This window comes from Dermochelys coriacea, chromosome 3 (assembly GCF_009764565.3).
Source record: "Dermochelys coriacea isolate rDerCor1 chromosome 3, rDerCor1.pri.v4, whole genome shotgun sequence".
In the NCBI taxonomy this organism is placed as follows: Eukaryota; Metazoa; Chordata; order Testudines; family Dermochelyidae; genus Dermochelys; species Dermochelys coriacea.
Genome location: NC_050070.1, coordinates 70,141,607 through 70,161,712, shown reverse-complemented (window position 1 = coordinate 70,161,712; position 20,106 = coordinate 70,141,607). Strand labels below are relative to the sequence as shown.

At 39.3% G+C, this 20,106-nt stretch overlaps 1 protein-coding gene across 4 annotated transcripts in view; it reads left to right on the top strand.

Annotated features, from left to right (window-relative positions):
* BACH2 (BTB domain and CNC homolog 2) overlaps nucleotides 1-20,106 on the top strand; it is a 276,014-nt gene that overhangs the window by 198,614 nt on the left and 57,294 nt on the right. For 3 of the 4 annotated variants that reach the window (XM_038394078.2, XM_038394080.2, XM_038394083.2), the window contains one exon: nucleotides 5,156-5,410. In XM_038394078.2, the coding sequence (XP_038250006.1) occupies nucleotides 5,168-5,410 (243 nt within the window). In that variant the 5' untranslated portion in view covers nucleotides 5,156-5,167. Of the gene's footprint in view, nucleotides 1-5,155; nucleotides 5,411-20,106 lie in introns of those variants that run through there. The other variant, XM_043510659.1, reaches the window with a different exon arrangement.

Below are 20,106 nucleotides of genomic sequence, written 5' to 3'. Positions count from 1 at the left end.
CTATTATTAAGCAAGTAATCCTCATGGAGCAAGATATTTAGGAGAAAGTGTGGGGATGGGACCTGTTAAACAGTTTTCCTTATTTCCACTTTAGAACTACAGTGCATATTGTCTGAGGCATTAAATGGCTTCCCTCTACAAAGATGTATGGGATTTTTAATCCTGAAAGGAGTATTAAATATTTCTTGACTAGCACTTGAAATAGCTATTTTCGCATGAATTCCCTGTGGTATCTTTTGCAGCCAGTGTAACAGCAGAAAAGCTCAGAATACTGTCTGCATCCTGTTGGATAAGAAATACTGTCAGACAATTTCTGTGCACTTCTGCTGTGTAGTCTAAGTCTAACCTGGGATTCTTTCTTGTGCTCAAGCAGTTCTTTTTACAGTTATTCATAAGACCCTTATTCTAAGTGATTAGTTTTTGAAAAAATTAATTAGAGAATGTAATTTATTAAATGGAGCTATAAAATACGACACTTCATCAATCCTCTTAACTTGATCAAGAGAAAACTGAGAGGAACTTTTTCTACTGGGCTTAATGCAGTCTCTCTCTGTAGTATGTTTGAAAGTATTTCATTGCATTCATTTTGCACTGGATCCAGTGCTGTGATTCTAAATGTGTAAATTACACAGTTTCACTTGCTGGCTTTCATGCTAAAATTGAATGTTGTAGTCAAATTGAGGCAACACCCGATGAACCTTTTCTGGCATATTACGGCAGATGTGTTTAGAGCAGCGGTTCTCAAACTGTGGGTCGCTACCTCCTTTGAATGGGATCACCAGGGCTGATTTAGATTGCTGAGGCCCGAGATTGAAGCCCGAGCCCACTACCCAGGGCCGAAGCCAAAGACCAAGAGCTTCAGCCCTGGGTGGCAGGACTCAGGTTGCAGGCTCACTGCATAGAGCTGAAACCCTTGAGCTTCAACTTTGGCCCCCCCAGCCTGGAGCTGTGGGGCTCGGGGCTTTGACAGGGCTTAGGAGGGCTCAGGTTTTGGTCCCCGTTCCTGGGGTGGTGAAGTAATTTTTGTTATCAGAAGGGGGTTGCGGTGCAATGAAGTTTGAGAACCCCTGGTTTAGAGTGTCTGTCTCTCTCACTGTCATATCCCTGACCTAATGCGTGCGCATCATTGAGTAAATAGTCATCTTTGTCTTCATATGGGCCAGATGATGCTCTCACACAATACTTGAATTAATAAGAGCCTTTTCTGCCTCCCCTCTCCAAAATGGTGGTTTGGTATAGAAAGGCTGCCTGGACCCTCCACTTCCACTGCTATAGCACATGGCAACAAATAACTGTCTGGGGTACACAAAACTATGCTTAGACCCCAAATTCTTTTCACCTACTAGCCACTGGCTGCAGTGGAAATGGCTGGTGGTGACAATCAGTACAGGTCACATTCAAATCAGGGACCTCCATAGGCCAACACTTTTCCTATCCGTTAAAAGCTTGCTCAGTAACCAGTGGGGAAACGCATGGTGATGTTCTCACCATTCAACTAGCTTTATAATAAATGTTTTTTTAAAAAATTGATAAGAGCAATAGTTAAAGAAGGAAATTACTAACTAGTAACCAAAGAATTCAGTGTTTGATTCACACAAATATTTGCTTATTGTGCTATTACTATGCTAAATGGATTGCAACTTAAGGCAAAGTGTCTTTTTTTTTAAAAAAAAAAATACTGAAAATATAGTTGATTCTTTTTATCTGCCAGGTTTCAAGTTTCTTGTACAGTTTCAGAATCATCTCAGACATTACAGACATGAGATTTGCCTGAAAAAATATGCATTCTCCATTTAATTGTCATTTGCAACTTTCAGATTTTCCCACTAGATTTTTCTTGTAAAATCTTACATTTCACACCCCACTTAAGAGTGACCACTTAAAACATTATTTTACATTATCATTAGCATCTAAGATCAGTTATACAGAAAGCTGTGAGTGGGCTGAGCTAAGTATCATTTTCTCTTTTACATTACCATAATCCTAATAAAATGATTGCAATCATTTCTGATTATTAATCTCACTTCATGAGAATTTGAGTGTAAATTTTCTCAATTTAAGAACACTAACCCATAACAAAAAGTAAAACTGCAGAAAACCAAAATGACACCCCTCAACTGTAGATAGATAGTTGTGTGTATGCCTATAAAAAGACACAATCAAATGAGAGGGAGATGACTGATAGTTAGCACTTCTGAAAATCAAGCCACTTATTTAGGAGTTTAACCTTATGCACCTACTGTTGAAAATCTTGGCCTTCATCAGTAAGTGTAAAATAGTCATAAGCATTTCGTTAGGAATTCCCACAGTAGTTCTGAGATTCCAGAGTCAACAATCTGGATGTCTGTATTGAAGCAAGATCTCAATCATGGTCTCTCTGCTTTACAGAAGTCTAAAACTTTATTTTTATTAATCCATTGCTGCTGTCCCTAATCAGACAGAATATCATCTATGTATATGGTCTTGAAATTACTTTGGGGAAGTTCTAGGGCCTGTGTTATACAGGAGGATCAGAGTAGATTATCACAATGATCTCTTCTGAACTTGGAATTTATGAATTCCTAAAATTAGTTGAGTTGAGGAATATTCTTTGATTGAAAAGGTGAGTATACTATTACGTGTAGAAAACAGGTCCATTCTGAAGCCTTTTCCTGCTAGATTTTTGAATGTATAGGATCTTTTGCACATGATGATTGTTAGGAAAAATACACAGATTTCAATCTGGAGCAACAGAATTAGCACTGAATTGAGTTTACCAAGTACAAGTGCCCACAAAACTATAATTGAAGTAAAAATTGTCTAAAAGACCTGCTTTTAACAAATGAGGAATTTTGCATCAGTTTCCTACCAGAGATTCAGGTATTTGTAATGTAAACTATATTGTATCAACAATTGGTTTGTAATCATTACCTGTAAAGACTCTGAATCTTCCATGATAGGTAGGCTTGGAAGGATTAGATTTTTGTCATTAAATGTTGATTTCACTGTACACACACAAACCAACCACAACAACAAGATTTCCATCAGTGATGATTGAAATTTACAGATAGGCAAAGTAAAAAAAAAAAAAAAAAATTGCTTCTTGAGAACTTATTAGAGTTTGATTTAAGGATATATACTTTGTGTATTTTGATATGTGATATTGACAATGTGTGTTGTATTGGTTATAAAGCTTTAACTTTTTGAATCTGTATGTCTGTCAGTAAATTATTGTTGTCTGGATCCTCCCTATCCCCCATGATTTCCTGCGACTGTGGAAAGTTAATTTGATAATCTAAAAAAATGCTTAACAATAAAGATCAATATTATCCATTGAAATTATCAAAAAATTAAAATTAAATTCTGCCTGCCAAGGCTAACTATAGCATAGAATACATTTCCATTGTTTTTCTTGCCACAAAAATTAACAAGAAAGCAAAGCAAACAATAAGATTTACTTCAGTACTAAACAGGTTTCAGAGTAGCAGCCGTGTTAGTCTGTATTCGCAAAAAGAAAAGGAGTACTTGTGGCACCTTAGAGACAAACAGAACTCTCCATAAAGATATGGAAGGGTGGGGAATAAGTTGTTTTAATTATTCAGATACACATGGGGTCCCTCAAGTGATGATGATGAAAGTAAGTGAAGAAAAAATAATTTTGTTAAAATATACAGGGAGTTGTATGTCAGGAACAGATAAGAAATCTCCCTGTTCTCAATCTTGCAGTGACAGGTTTCAGAGTAGCAGCCGTGTTAGTCTGTATTCGCAAAAAGAAAAGGAGTACTTGTGGCACCTTAGAGACTAACAAATTTATTAGAGCATAAGCTTTCAATGAAGTGAGCTGTAGCTCACGAAAGCTTATGCTCTAATAAATTTGTTAGTCTCTAAGGTGCCACAAGTACTCCTTTTCTTTTTAATCTTGCAGTGGATATTGTGCATCATATAAATGCATAGTCAGCAAAAAAGAAATTATTTAACCCATGGTTCTACAAATTTCTAGATAGGGGCAAACTCTTCTGCACCCATATAATATCTTGGTCTTGTCTTTGCTACTGGGGAGATTGACACTGCTGCAATTGATGCAGCGGGTGTTGATTTAGCCGGTCTAATGAAGACCTGGTAAATTGACGGCAGAGCGCTCTCCGGTGGACTACAACTCCCCCAGAAGAGTAAGGTAAGTCGACTGGAGAGCATCTCCCATGGATGTAGTGCAGTGAAGACACCACAGTAAGTCAACCTAAGCTGCGTCTACTCCAGCTATGTTATTCATGTAGCTGGAGTAGCATAACTTCGGTCGACTTATCCTAGTAGTGAAGACAAGCCCCCTCAATGACTTCACTGTGGCTTTGCCCTGGCTCAGAATTCCTCCCACACATGAGCTTGAAAGACTAGGACCTTGGATTCTTAATTTGGAAAGATAAGAAATAGAAACTACTCTTGCTTTCTCCATAAATGTCTTAAACAGCGAATGAATTTGCATTGCTTCAGCCACACCTGGTAATAAATTAATTCTAAATTCTCTAAAAAATCTTTCACATCCCCCCCATTGAGCTTTAAAAATAACTAGCTTTCTTATTGAGACCATAAGAAATGAGATCATCATAGTTAGGTGGTTTCTTTCGGTCACATACAGCTCCCGGCTCCTTCTCAGTTAAGCCTGGGTTTTCAGTGTAAATTCCAAAAGAACTGCCCACCTGAATGTATACATCTCAACTTAAATGTCAAGCTTCTTGCCATAACACAACAGAAGGACAAGGGTCAAAACCTGCTGTCTCTGGAAGACCCAATATTCTCATATTTTTATTTTTCCTATAATTTTCCAAAGTTTTATGTGTAATTACTTAAACAATTAAAGAATTAAGTATTTATTTGTAGTCTTTTATTTGTAGGCATTTTGTGGATTAGTCTGAAGTCTAGTTTGATTTTTTTATCGGGTGGGCGGAGCCTACAAAGTGGGGTAGAATAAAGGCTTGTAATGTAAACGTCTTTCCAAGTAATTTTCCTGAGTTCTTTGTTCAGACTAAGAATTAATGTGCTGATCAGCAGTACGGCAGTTTGCTGCCTAGATCTTGCAGGACGCAAATTATGATGTTATCTCGCTCTTGCTGTTAAAATTGTGATCGCTGTAATAACTCTTCAGCAATATCTCTCCTTATTGTTGCTATTTCTATTTTAGGGTGTGAACGGAATGTCTGTGGATGAGAAGACTGAATCCCCCATGTATGTGTATGAGTCAACAGTCCATTGTACCAATATCCTCCTGTGCCTAAATGACCAGCGGAAGCAGGATATTCTCTGTGATGTGACTTTGATTGTGGAGGGGAAAGAGTTTCGAGCCCACCGGGCTGTGCTGGCTGCTTGCAGTGAATACTTCTTGCAGGCGCTGGTTGGGCAGACGGAAAATGACCTGGTTGTCAGTCTGCCAGAGGAGGTACAGTATGTCATTATTCCTCTGTTATAAAAACAAACCCATCTTACAGTAATGGTGTACTCGCTACTAGTCAGCTAACCCCTCAAGGTCTTAAAAGATAAATCCAAATGTAGCACAGATTCTAGGATCTGACTCTGCATGACTGTTGCTTTTTTCTGTTTTAGTTGGTTAAGAGTTGTTGGATGCCCCTTGAGAGTTAAAGAATGAACATATTCACAGAACCATCTCTGCTGGAAAAAAGCAGCCAACATTTCAAACCAGTTACTATAGCAAAGCTTTAAAATGTTTGAGCTTCCTTTTCTCACCACTGCTGAAAGAGTAGTACCCAAACAGAGGTCACTTAATGGCTATAGCTCCATTCAGTACATTATGTGGACCCTGATATTCTTCTGGTTTTCTAGACAGGAAATTTAAAAGGGCCATTTGGCTCTCAGAAAGTGGGTTATTGTTTAAAAATCATTTGTATTGTCACATTATTTTGGGTCTCATTGCCACCCTCCCTTTTTCAGCAGTGAATATTTTGGTTCTTGTTCCTTTCCCTGTATTTCTCACTGAGCATTGTTTCCTTTTCCTTCTTTTCATCACTAGTATGATATTTTACTGCCTCAAGCCACGTGATTTATGCTGAAAAAATGTGCTGAACAAATTCTTTCGGAAAATAATTTTGTAGGTGTTAAAGATACAGAATGGCCCAAATAGCAATGGACAGAGGGCATTAAAGACAGAACTCATTGGAAAGCTTACCTTTTGTTGTTGTTTCCCATGAAATAACACCTGCTGGCTCCCACTACATTGCGATTCCCTAGCATGCATCAATCTGACTTAACAACTACACAGGGCTTACTTGTGGCTTTGCCATGAGGATATGTTGTGTTGGACTGAAACCCATGGACACATCAGAGTCACAAAATACTTCGCTTCCCACTGCTTTGTGGTGGACATACGCTATGCCAGGTAACTCACCTGGTGCACTGGGGCTGCTATGTCCTCTTGCTCTCTTGTACAGGCATGCAATGGTAGTAAAGATGTTATCTATAGAGTGTCAGAGGAGCATGAAGCTACCTGATCAGTAGGTAAATGGTGTTCTAGGGTCTGATAGGAGACTAACAAATTGTTTCAACATTAATTACTTTATACCCATTGGAATTAAAATAACATTTTTAAAATGAGGTCATTTACATAAAATTTCCACGTACCTGATTCCCTGTGGGCTGGCTCTACTGAGGCACCATTTATTGTTGATATTAAAACTATTATTAACAACAATAATACTGTAGCTTTGATGTTACATCATGGTACAAATTAGTGAATAACAGTGGAAGTCAGTGAATGTAACTTTGTGAGTCCTGAAACTAAAACAGTAAACTTCAGTCAGTTATATATTGAATGCCCCTTTGCCTCTGGCTCCTTCAGATAATTTTGTGTCTAACTTCTTAGCTCTTGTCTTTAAAATATATTTTTCAGGTTGTCTCTAAATTTCTTGGCTTTTGAAGGTTTAAATTGACCTTAAAGCATGTTTAGTTGTACATCATCTTTGTGTTTTAAGGCAGTCAAAAAAGCTTGAGCAGTACAGTTGTCACTTAAACCATGTCAGAGATTAGAATAGTCTTGCTATTCATTATATTTATATACCGTATTATTGCCGGTTATGCTGATTTACACACAGCTTGATTGAAATAGATGATGCAAGTACCCGATTAATTTCAACGTGACTTTGCAAACTAAAAATAAAAAGGGGTAAAAAATAATTCATCGTAAATAAACTGTAGTGCAGTGCCATTTCCTTAAGATTTCATTCATATCATATAGGACACACTAGTACCTACATTATGTTTCTACACAATGTTAGTTAATAATATTACTATCGAAAAACCTATTTAACTTAGTGGTATATACAGTCTCTTTATTGCAAAGCAACTTTTGGTAGTTTTTTAAAAAAGAGAGAATATGAAACATAACTAATGACACTGCTGTTAAAATATAAAGACTATTCCTTCCACATAAGTAACATCGTTCCAGCCATACATGATTTCTATTATGTACAATCACCATTAAAATAAATAGTATAAGCATTATTTTCAGGTTAATATGAGACTGTTAAAAAAAAAAAAAAAAAAAAAAAGCAAAATGCAAAACAGCTGTAGCAATTTAGGACTAAATTCTCTGCTACCGTACTCCATTGAAGTCAGTGGAATTATACCAGCAGAGAATCTGGCTTTTAATATTTTTCAGTGGTCTGAAAATATAAAGTACTATGTAAGGGATAAATGGTGTTAGTTTTCCATTGACGTAGATTTATTACATGGCAACAGGGTTTTACTTCTTTTAGATTGACTGAGATAATTCTATTTCAGTCAGAGCAGAGATACGGTATAGGTACTTGTTTCTTACATATGTAAATCCCTGTGCTGATAGGCTAAGAGGTCTGATTTGTTCAATCACTGGTTTATTTGAATAAATATATGTATGTAAATTCTTTAATTGTCTAACAACTATTTTTAACCAATTGGAGCACAAGGATATGCATAATCACAGTACAGTAATTTCTCAGTTACTATAGGGTGCATATGCAGATTTCTCTACTTTTGTTGGCTGTTCTAATCTGGCTGTTTTGATAGACTCCTATACTTTATATGTTTGAAGCTGTATGTCATCATCAAAGATGTCTGCCTGGGCTTCTTGCTTCCTTTAGCAGAATCAAAAAACCTTCAAATTTTGCAAGAGGGGTCAGGAAAATACAACAAAGCATTTAATTACACATTTATTATGATAATTATGTAGTCCTTCTAGTTCACTAGGTAATACCTGTATCCTAGGCAAAGAAACTTTTCAGACTCAGAGGTTTTCTGTAAATACTTAATGCTGTGGTGTTTTTAGAAAAGGCTAATTTACCTTGAGATATAGTTGGTACCACAAGAACAAAAGTACCCTTAAGTTATCCTTTTTAAATAGCCTGATGGCTCAAAAACTTACTAAAGGGTAAGAAGCGCTTGGAATATAACAAAAATATTTCTAAACCAGCCACACAAGCATCAAGTTTTAGGTTCTCTTTGTGCTTTGAAATGTCAGAAATGTGAAATCATAAAAATAGGAGTTAATGTCCAGTGAAGGCTTAAATGTGGCACTGGTGTACAGAAAAGCATAAAATCAGTTTACCAACATACTTACCTAATGTTAATACTTCGCTCATCTGACTTGGGTTGTTTGGTTTTGTTTTTTTAAACAGAAGCTTATTTTTAACTATCCAAAAAATAAATCTTCCTTTGAAGACTAAGTTGCAGATTTGTTTTCTGTTTAGAGGCTGGAATTAGGTCATCTGGACCCTTCTCAAATTTATAATGGTTGTCTAGTTTAAACAATAGATGGACTGATTTAAAATCATTTGTGTTTTTTAAAAAATCCATTCATTTCTACCATATTGAAATATCATATCTTGCCTACCCACAGAAAATGGAACTGGTTTAATTGAAATTGTTTTTTAAGCCCAGTGCAAACCGTTGTGTTAGATGCTCTTACGTTGCTTTAAGAGTAGCTTATTTTGGTTTAGTTTAAACCTTTTCCTAACCAACTTAAGCCAAATTAGTACAGGCTATATTTATATCAACTCAAGAGTATCCCCACAGCCTTTTACATTGGTCCAACTAAATTGATTTCAGATAACACCATTAGTTAATTTGCATATAGACAACCCTTAGAAAAATGAGCATGTAATAAATCCATAGATTGCTGCAAAGTAGAATTATTAAGAACCACGTCTATGAATGTTAATTTTATAAAAGTTTTACTCTCACTTGATTTTTTTGTTCTCCAAAAATTGTACATTTATTTTTACTGTCCTATTTTTCAGTAGTTTTCTGTTAGGTTCTTATCCTAGCAGCTCTTGTTAAAAGTGAACCTAATTAATTCTTTTCTTGGAAAATATTAAGTTTCTAAAATTATTCATTTGATCCATATCCCTAACTGTTGGGTTTTATTTAATCACAGAAGCTGGTCTTCCTTCCTTTAACAAGGCACTTAATTAAGCTTTTAATTCATGATAAGAAGTTAAATATCACTTGGGAGATTTTTTTAATGGCTTCCACTTCCCATCCAGATTACAAAAAATAAGGTGTGATAGAGAGGTGGCTGTCAGCCAGGGGTATTGTAGGTCATGCCAATATTAGCTGGCAGCAGGCCATTATCCAATTAACATTGCTTCATCACTGCAAGTAATAGCTCTTCAGTAGATGATTGAGTCATTCATGCTGTAGTGGTACTTTACTTGAGAAAGAGCCAGTACTTCTAAGAATAGGTTTCTTATTCACTGTTATTACCTGCCTTGCTTTGCCAATAAAAGTGCAGGGGCATTTAGTCCCTGTCTAGAAGCCAAAAGCTGAACAGAAGAAAAGCATTGATTATATATCTCATTTCTCTTTGCTTCCTGAAAATTGAGACTTCACTAAAACTCTGAAAGCATTTAAAAACAACTGTCACAAGAAAATAAGAATCCCAAGCTAACATAACCAAAGCCAGAATCCACAGGTCTGCTTTCAGTTTTGTCTTTTCTTTTAGATTTTAGTGTTTGGAACAATTTTAGGAACTCAAGAAGGCAAATCCATTAAGAGTATTAGGTAACTTTTCTGAACACGACAGAATTCTCTCTGGCATTTTTGAGTTGTAAGAGTTAGATGCAAGACCCTGGAATGGCAGGTTTGTCTCTCTACCAACTGACCAACAGGTACTACTGGCATTATAAGTGATTTTCTCCTTCTCAATTAATTTTTCTATCTGTATCCTTTTCCTCCCTTGAATTTGTTTGATCTTGTGGTTCCCAGTGCCTCTACTGCCTGAAGTGGACTTTAATGTTGGAAAAAATCCACAGGTGATGCTGAGTGGTTAAATAGACATTTCTACAGCTAATAAATGCTACCAGGAGAGAGAAAGAAATGTCATTTTCTTCTGTTTTTCACTATTCGGAGAATGATGTTTAGAAGGGAGATAGCTCACACTATGTAATAAATGCCTTTGCCTTCTTAAAGGCTTTTGCCCTTAACCTGGGGCCCATTGTAAAATTTGCCATTTTTCCATGATGACCAGCCTCTAAAATCTATCATCTGTTTCTTTAACTTTCATGGACTCACTCCTGGGGTAGTTAATCTTTCCAAGGAGAAATGCAGGCTGAGAGAGAGATTCAGGCTGCCAAAGGCTGAGTATGCTGGAAAGTTAATGCATTCAGCACCTTGGGTGGGATGGAACCAGGCATCTAACCTTAGTGTGTTTCTTAACCAATAGCAACGAGAAATACTGGCAGCTGTTAGTTATCCATGCCAGCCTGCCGGCCGGAGGAAAAAATGCTTGGAATTAGCCAACAAAAGATGAATAGATGAATTGGGTTCAGGAGAAAATCAAAGGCAGGATGCAGGACGTGAACTATTACAGTACCCTGATGGCTGAAGGAGATAACTATTCCTTTTTATCTTTATAGAAACAAACAGTATTCTCTTACAGTGCCTCCTTTCTCTGTGTGTGCACTGTGTACACATATGAATATAATATTTTTAAGGAATTCATTGACTGGCCTTTGGAGGAAGCTCCTCGGGAGCTTGGAATGGAAGGGTTCTGTATAAATGTGGAAGGGGAAAGACAATGTGAGGATAAAATAATCTGCATGATGCCTTGTTCCTCAGTTGGGGAGATACTGGCCAGTGATGGACAACTACAAAAGCTCCTCTTCCTTTGGTACTCCAAAGAGCAGAATTAGGAATATCTAATGTTAACTCTCAGAGAGTAATAGGCGTTAAAGCGGTAGTCCCTTTTCATGTCTGCATCAGCTATTAATGTTCTTTGCAAATCACAGTCGCTGGCTGGAATAATTTCTGTCATGACTCAGCAGACTGCACTAATCTGACTTGCATCCGCTACCCCCGACCCCTCTATTTGCAGAGCTGTCTGTGGAATGACAAGAGTTACAGCCATCAAACCCTCAAAGCTACTAATAAAGCCAAGCCCTATACACATTTATATTTCATGAGCCTGAGACCACCAGTGCCATTCTCATTAATCCTCAAGCATGGAAACCACTTTTCTTAAGGATTTTTACTTTGCATTCAGTTTTATAGATTCATTGTGTGGAATATGTATCGTTGTTTAGATTCATTCACTGCACACACATCAGTGAATCCAGAAAAACTACTGCAGTGTGCACTGGAGAAGTATATTGGGAATAATGTTTAGTACACATATAAATCTAGATGGGTTTAGTAGCATGACTCTGGGTCAGGAGAAGTGACAAGGACATAGCAATATATATAATTTAATACAGAAAATTAAATCATAACACCCTCTCTACCTCCTTCCCTGAAAACTGCAAGAAAGTACATATTTAAATCTGAAATTCCAGCCATATCCCACCCATTTGTGGCTGGGCATTGTAGAGCACTCGAGCATTGTGTGATTTCATGTATCCTGCATGATGCTATACCTGTCCACAGTGGAATGGAACCTGAATGCTTTGGTATTGGCTGATATATAGCCACTTTGTGGATGTCATGACTGCCTCTGCTTTTGTATGTGCAACTTCAGTGTCAGTAGTTAGCTTCTGATCTCTTCTGATGAAGAACAATGAAATGTGTTCCTGTTCTGATCCACTGCATTATGAAGAGAACTAGGTGAAAACACGTATAAGGAAATCATTTCAAAGCTTGGAAGTAGTTGTTTTCCCTCCCCCTGGTGGTGGTATGTGCTTTTTTTTTCTTTTTCCTTTTCAATGACATAAAAATGAAAAATAAACACATAATGCCAATTCACCACTAGTGTCAGTGGGTGGAACCCCATTGCCTTTGTTAGAGTTGCACCCCTTGTGCCAGTGGTGAATTTGGCTGATGGGATTTAACATACTGTTGGAAAGACACCATGTAAAGTGCAGGCTCTCTTGCTTGTAAATCACAAATACAATTTAAAATTTAAAAGGATCCCTGCCAAATAGTTGCTACTTGAAGAGAATGCTAAATGCATGGGTAGTGATAGGTATGTATTCTTGTATAACAACAGTAGGGATGTCCTATTTTATTTACATTAAACATTTGAGAATGGATAGCATGCATGAAAATAAGATGGCTGTAAAATGTTTTTTTTCCTTCTTAAGTACAATATTGTTTAACTTGCTTGCCTTGCAACTCTAAAGGTCTTCTCCATTTTCCCCCCTTATACACCTGCTTCCTTTCTTCCCTTTCTAAAAGGCATTGCCTTTGTTTGTGATCATGTTGTGGTGCAGGAAGACTGACTATCAGCTCTTCATAGAGCCTACAAACACCATTCTTTTTGTGTGCCAGAAGGGATTTATAGAGGGCTAATCATGTGGAGGCCTGGTTTAAAGTCTGTGGAAAGATTCCCATTGACTTCCACTGGGCTTAGACTCAATCCTGAAGGGGGACCTTCCCTCCCAGTGCTGAGAACACCACCTCATCAGCATGCCTAGGAACTCAGGATAAGAGTATCTTACCTGTACATAGAACTTTTTATCACAAGGGATCCCTGAGTGCATTTCAAACTGCATTGACTAATCATCTCAGTTACCAATGAAATGCAGCCCCTTCTGGGATTAAACTTGACAGGTTCTGGGGTTAAACGTGACATAGCAGTGGTCCACAAAAGTTAAGAACATCATATCCAATCTGAAACTGAAGTGCAGTGTTTAGGTGGGCAGAATACAACTTACCCGTATTGGAATTTGCAAAGGACACTGAGGTAAATGGCAGGTTTCAGAGTAGCAGCTGTGTTAGTCTGTATTCGCAAAAAGAAAAGGAGTACTTGTGGCACCTTCGAGACTAACAAATTTATTTGAGCATAATCTTTCATGAGCTACAGCTCACTTAATCGGATGAGGTAAATGCACCTCTTATGAATAATACAATAGGATTTTTAATGATTGCAAGTAGACAAGTGCTCGGTTTTTTGCATTGTGCTGCATAGTGCCCCATTCCACTATGCTGGGGCTTTGGGCCAGTACTAAATCATCATCACTGCTTCTTGCAATATCTATGGGTTTTTTGAGCTCTCCTATCCAAGTACTGACTCAGCCTAACTCTGCCGAAAGCTGTGTTGGGAGACTTCAGTTTGGGAGATACATGCTAGAGATCTTATGCAGCCAGTAGTAAAACATCCAATTTTCTAAAACTTGTAGATGATTTTTCAACACAAAAGGTATTGCACTCAACACAAGGTAACCGATCTGGAACTCATTATATATATAATATGCTTTGTGCTTCAAAAGGGTTAATTTCCCAAATCTGAGGAAACTTATGCGTTACATCAATAGGGAGGACTATGTTAGATGGAAAAGGGGAACGAAAATTAGTAGCTCCTAAAGAAGAGTTTTTACAAGCTTGCCAAAAAGATACAATTCCACAGTCAAGAAAGAGGACAAGTGTAGGTAAAAGCCCCATCCTGGTTCAGTGGCAGTGTGAAGGCCAAAGTTAGAATAAAAAAGCAACATATAACAAATGGGGGAAAAAGCAAAATAGACAGCAATCAATAGCAATTGGAAGGTATGAAGTGTGGAAAATTGATAAGGGAAGTGAAGGTCATTAGGGAAAAATGCATGGCTGGCCAGGCTAAGGACAATAATATCATGACTGGGGCTTAGGCAATCATACCTAGTGGTTGGAGCAAGAGACAGCATAGGAAGTTAGTAACCCAAGCCAAGACTCAGAGCCTGAATCAGAGTCAGAAGTCAAACCAGGGGTCAGAATTGGAGTTGGGAGGCAAATCAAGAGTCAGGCAAGAACCAGGAACAGGTCAGAAAAGCAGGAACCAGGAGCAAGGTAGGGAAGCTGGAACCAGAGATGAGTCGGGAAAGCAGGGCTCAGGAGTCAGGTGAGAAGGCAGGGTCCAGTGTGTCAGCCAGCCTAGAATTCACCCAATTGCACGGACAACTTCCTGTGCCAGCTTCTGACTGAAATAGCACAGCTGGACCAGTCGTGGGGCCGGGCGCTCCTCCACTCAGAACTTCTGTGCATGGTGCCTTTGATGGGTCTGGAGTTCCAGTAGCCACTCAACCCACCAGTTACTCATGGGCTTCTGTACGACACCAGGATATGAAGGTTGCCTGGGGACCCATGGATCCTCACAAATGAAAATGATTTGTTTTAAAGTATATTAGGAACAAAACAAATCCTAGCAATGGTACAGGCTCATTATTAGATGGAAATATTAAAATTGTTAAGACTGATGCAGGAAAGGCAGAAGTATTTCATAAGTATTTCTGCTGTGCATTGAATATACAGGATGATGTACTCGTATCATGAGAGGATGATGAAGTACCTCTAGTCCATTAGTAACTGAGGAGGATGTTGAAAAACATCTATGAGGGATAATCATTTTTAAATCAGCAGGCCTGCTTAACTTGCACACAAGAGTCCTAAGGAGTTGGCTGAGGAGATCTCTGGCACTGATGTTAATTTTTAATAATGGAAGACCAGGGAAAAGTGCTAATGTTGTGCCAAGATTCAAAAAGGGCAAGCATAATGACCTAGCTGTGGGCTGGTTAGCCTGACTTCAATCCGTATAAAATAAGAAAGCCCTTTTGCCATTCCCTGCCTAAATTTCCTCACCACTCCTGAGCATTCTTTAGAATTTAGGTTTATGTCTTTTCTAGGTTCCTGGTAACTTCTGCTGGGATGCACTTCTCCAGCTCCTGGCTTCTGTTCCGAATCAGTGTGTCTCTCTGACCTCTGCAGTCAGCTTCCTTCAGCTTTGACTGCTCCTACAGTTCCTGGTCCCTTCTCCCTCCTAAAGCCTGTTCCTTATGTGCCCCTCTCTCTCTGAATCCCTCTACATTTTTAAATGGAAGTTAGGAGCCTGGGTACCTTTGTGGACCTGAACCTTTTTTGCCTGCTGCAGAAATTCCATAGTTCCTCTCCCCGTCCCTGCAGACAAGCTGGATCAAACTAGATCTTCTAGGCATCAGCCAGCCCATTGTTCTAGGGTGCTCTCATTTGAACAGGAACCATTCAGGTTACCGACTCTCCATTGTCCTTGGTCCAGGGGCAGTGGAACTGTGGGGGGTGGAGGAAGATGTGAGACAGTGGGGCTTGATCTGTTTCTGCCCCCACATGTTGTTCTGCTACATATTCTGGGAACCAGTGTTCTCTGTTTAAAAAAAAAAAAAAAAAAAGACATGGAGATGAGAGTAGGACTCACAGGACTGGCCTGGGGAGCATAGGCACTGACTCCATAGGTACTTCGGGTCTGAAGCACCCAAGGGGAAAAATTGGTGGGTGCTCTACACCCACCAGCAGCTCCCCACCCCGCCCCCCTGCCCAACTCACTTCTGCCTCCGCTCTGCCTCTGCCTCCTCCCCTGAGCGCATCACGTGCCCGCTTTTTCCCCCTAGTTCCCAGTGCTTGTGCCGCAAAACAGCTTTTTCGCGCAGCTGGGGAGGAGGGGGATCGCAGCGCACTTGGGGAAGAAGTGGGGCCAGTGCAGGGATTTGGGGAAGGGGTCCAATGGGGCAGGCAGGGGGTGGAGTTGGGGCGGGGACTTTGGGGAAGGGGTGGAGTTGGGGCCAAGGCTGGGGGGGCACGAGCACCCACCGGCGCCAGGGAAAGTTGACGCCTATGCTGGGGACTAGAAAGGAAAAAGGGTGATGTGGCCGGGAGAAGCTTTCCCCTTGTGGCCAGCGAGAGAGACAAACCACTGGAACCACCCCTTCCCAGGTTGGAGTTGGCTGCCTACCCCCACCAACTCTTAGTAGCTCCCTCACTCCAGTTGTATTAATTTAGATGGAATATATGGGCTAAAGGTGCTAACATAACCCAGTCACTGTCCAGCATTAAACAGCGTAAAACAAAGTATACAAAGATTTCAACCTGCTTAGTACTACAGCAAACATGCCATTAAAAATCCTTTTAACTTTTTATTAAAGATACAAAAAAGAAGGAAAAACAGATAAAGCATTTGAAATGTAAAATATTATACAAGAGTTTCATTTTAACAGCATCCCTTGTTCCCTTTCCCTTTAGCTGTAGACAGTTTTTAAAAAGAAAACCCTCCTGTTGTTTGACAGTCAAAGATGATGATAATTATCCTTTTTGGGGAAAAGAGAAGACGTTAAGTGAGATGGGCTAGACGTATCATTGCTTCTGCTGTCCAGTGTTGTTTCATCCCAGGTGGTGTTTAGCAATGGGTAAAGGTAGTGATGTCATCAAGATCCCTCTCTTTAGCCCGGTTTAGTCAGGACTCCTCTCAGGATCAGGATGGCGAAGGCCCTGGTCCCAGGAGACAGTGTTAGTGGCAGCCATGATGGTGAAGCTCTTTCCATAAGCCTCCATCTGTTTTCTTTCTGCTCCTTTGTTTATTTGCATACTTACCCCACAAAATCTGACATCCCAATTTTAGCTCATCAACTTCAGGTTCACATCTACTGTTTTTAACAAGCATAATTTTAACACAGTCGTTGAATCGTATCAACTTGTATTTTTTTGGTTTAGACTAATCTAGCTGCATTGTCTGATTCTCTTGCACTTGATACAGTGTTCAACCTTGTAAGCAACTTGACCTATTTTTCTGGATTATTGTAACATCTGATGAACTTTTGCATATTTTTTTTTAACAATTGAGTTCACAATAGGTATAAATTTGTAGGCACAGTTGTCACAACACTCCTTATGGAGAGGACCCACTCATATCACCCTCCTATCCCTCTGCCGCTGCATTCAAAGCAAGCTTCCATCACCCATGCCCTGGTCTGGAAGAGATGTGACACCAGCCTAGTGTGACCAATCTACAGGGATAGTCCCAATATTTGGGGCTTTGTGTTATATAGGTGCCTATTACCCACCCCCCCCCGTTCTGATTTTTCATAGTTGCTGTCTGGTCACCCTACACCAGCCCTGATAGCAGATGGCTGATTCCATATCCACTGAGGCATTCAGTGGTACAGCAATTTCAAAATCAACTAGAATTCATAAGTGGTCCATATACAGGTTCCCCAACTGTCAGACCTGGATTGCCAAATTCTTTGTCAAATCCAGGCTCAGAAAGAAACTTGATTTGTTTAAATCCAGCTGTGTTCTTAGGAGTACATTTTAGAATGTAGATGCTTAACTGTAAGCATCTAAGTTAATTTTTTAAATTGTTTTTATTATTTATTTGTATTACAGTAGTGCCTGGGAGTCCCATGTATGGTCAGGAGCCCCATTGTTCTAGGCACTGAATAAACACAGGACAAAAAGCCAAAAAGATTAGCAATAGAAGTAGATGAAGGTTGTGGGTGTTCCACACCTATTCAAATCTGCCCACTTTTATTAAGGGACTTAACTGTAGGCATCAAGTTGTGATAAATTTGTGCTTGATGTGTTCCTAATCAGCTTTCCTCTAGCCTCAATTTCTTCCTTTCAGCAGCTACTGATCCTACCAGGCACTGTCTAACAAGAAAACATCTACCTCATCAGAGACTGAGGAACAGGGTAGGATGTCTTTGTCTCATTCACAGAACTCTGTAGTCCCTTATGCAGATAATTCCATGGAGATTAAGGTTTAATAAATTAAATGCTCTATATCACACTTCACAAACTTCAGACTCCATCTAGGGTAAAAGCCCCTTACAGCTAGTGCTCTTTGTAACAACAGGGCAAAGGGAGAGCAGTGCCTCTCTATCCATCCTCTTTGTTAGTCAAAGGATCTGAGATGCCTCTGAAGCACAGTTAACCAGAACCTGTAAGTCAATAAGAAACACTGAAGTGTATGAAGGGGACTGGACTAGAAGACCTCTCGAGGGCCCTTCCAGTCCTATGATTCTATGAGCTTACTGCTAAGAGCATAGAGGTTTGGCAGGTGTTCCCCAAGGCAGAGTCAGTGGTGGCTCTGTACCTCCTCTTTTGCCCTATTGTCCAATTTATTTTGATGGTCCCCTCTGTGTTTTGCTAAAGCCAGCTCAGTGTAGGATTCAGGAAATACACTCTTCTAGCTAGGATGGCCATTGTACTATTCTAATATTATCAAGGCTGAAGGTATAGTAGATGTCCATTCTGCTCTCCAATGAGCAATTTCAAATCCATGCTTTCTAAAAGTGCCCATAAAGCCCTGCTTGGTGCTTAGTTCTTTTAGAATTGTTATTACCAAATTTTCAAAATTAGCTCCCTAAATAATGCACAAACCCATAGTGTTTATATGCACAAAATGGGTAAGCATGTGACCTTTGTTTCATGTTCAAATGTAAATATGGTGCCCATGCAAATTTTGCAAATGAAACTTCCACAATCAGTTTTGGAAATGTTGGCTCCTGATGACTTGATCCAGGATTTTCTCAGACTGGCAGCTAGCAATGTGAAGATATATTTTGGCCAGCAATGCTTCTGGCAGTATATATGGGGAGGTGATTTTATTTTTAAAATTTAGACTTATGGTCTGCACTTTCAAGGGGCCCAGACTATATGGGAACATCTCTGAAAGAAGACTGAAAACAAAACATCCCTTCCATCTAAGGCAGACATCAACAGAACATCCTTCTGAGTGCTTGGACTATGTCCCTGACCACCACCCACACACTTCTGAGAAAATTTTCCTGTCAAGAGGCTCTTGATTAAGTAAAAACAGAATAAGTTGAGTTATATCCTGTACTTTCAAAGGTCAGGGCTCATGCCAAAGGCCTTTCATGAGAGGTCAGAATTTGTCTTTTCACAGCTTTTTCAACTTCCCTTCCACATCCAGGGAGGAGTAAAGCATATTTTCAGCTTCCAGAAGGACTGAGAGTGAGCTCCATTAGGTAAATAGATCTTTTAGATTGTTTAATCTGGCTATTTAATTAAACTAGTCTTTACCTTCCCTATCTCATTCAGTGACATCTAAGTGAGGCCTTCTTCATTCACACATAAGGGATTTCTGAACAAGTTGTTTAATCTTGTGGACATACAACCAAATCAGCCAGTTCCTAATCCTGGAACATGTCTGTTTGCAGAAGACTGTGTATGGTAAGCCAATGCTAGATTTAAAATGTCTCAATAAGCTTGTCAGACCCAAGAAACTAGAAATAGAGATTCTGCAGTCCACTCTAGGTGCTGTCTATCAATTGTACTTTCTCATCTGTTAACACTGAAGATGCATGCTTTCATTTGTCCAGTTTATATAGTCACTGGTCAATGAGTAGAAATGACATCTAGACAAATGTCCAAACAAATGAAGAATAAAAGAGGAGCTGTCCCTGAAGAATAGGAGACAAGGAAGGGGAATATGGGGCATGCTCCAAATGGACATGTTCACACATACAAACCCATCAGAACATTCAGTAGCAGGAAAAAGAGTAGCTTGCAAAGGTTGCAGAAGTGTTTACCTTCAAGTACGGCTCCAATCTAAACTAGGCTTTCTGCCCCACTCTCACTAAACCTGCTCATGTGGAAGATTCTGAAGAAATAACTGAGTGACAGTTATTTTTGTTCCAATTTTTCTTTTGCAGGGTTTTCTACAGTCTGATCTAGGAACCCTCAAACTGAAGACCTAGCATGTGAGGGGATAACTGAGTGGACTGTCAAAGACAAGAAGTTCCAGTCACATTCTCATTCTCTTTCTTTGTCCTCATCTTGTTCACAGCCAAAGAGATTCTGGCTAGAACCTCTGATATTCTCACTATCCTGGACTTCATCCAAGAAGATATGTAGAATAGGCTGGCTCTACACTTCTTAAGCAGCTATTAGTGCTCTTCACAACAGGCTTGCAAGGGC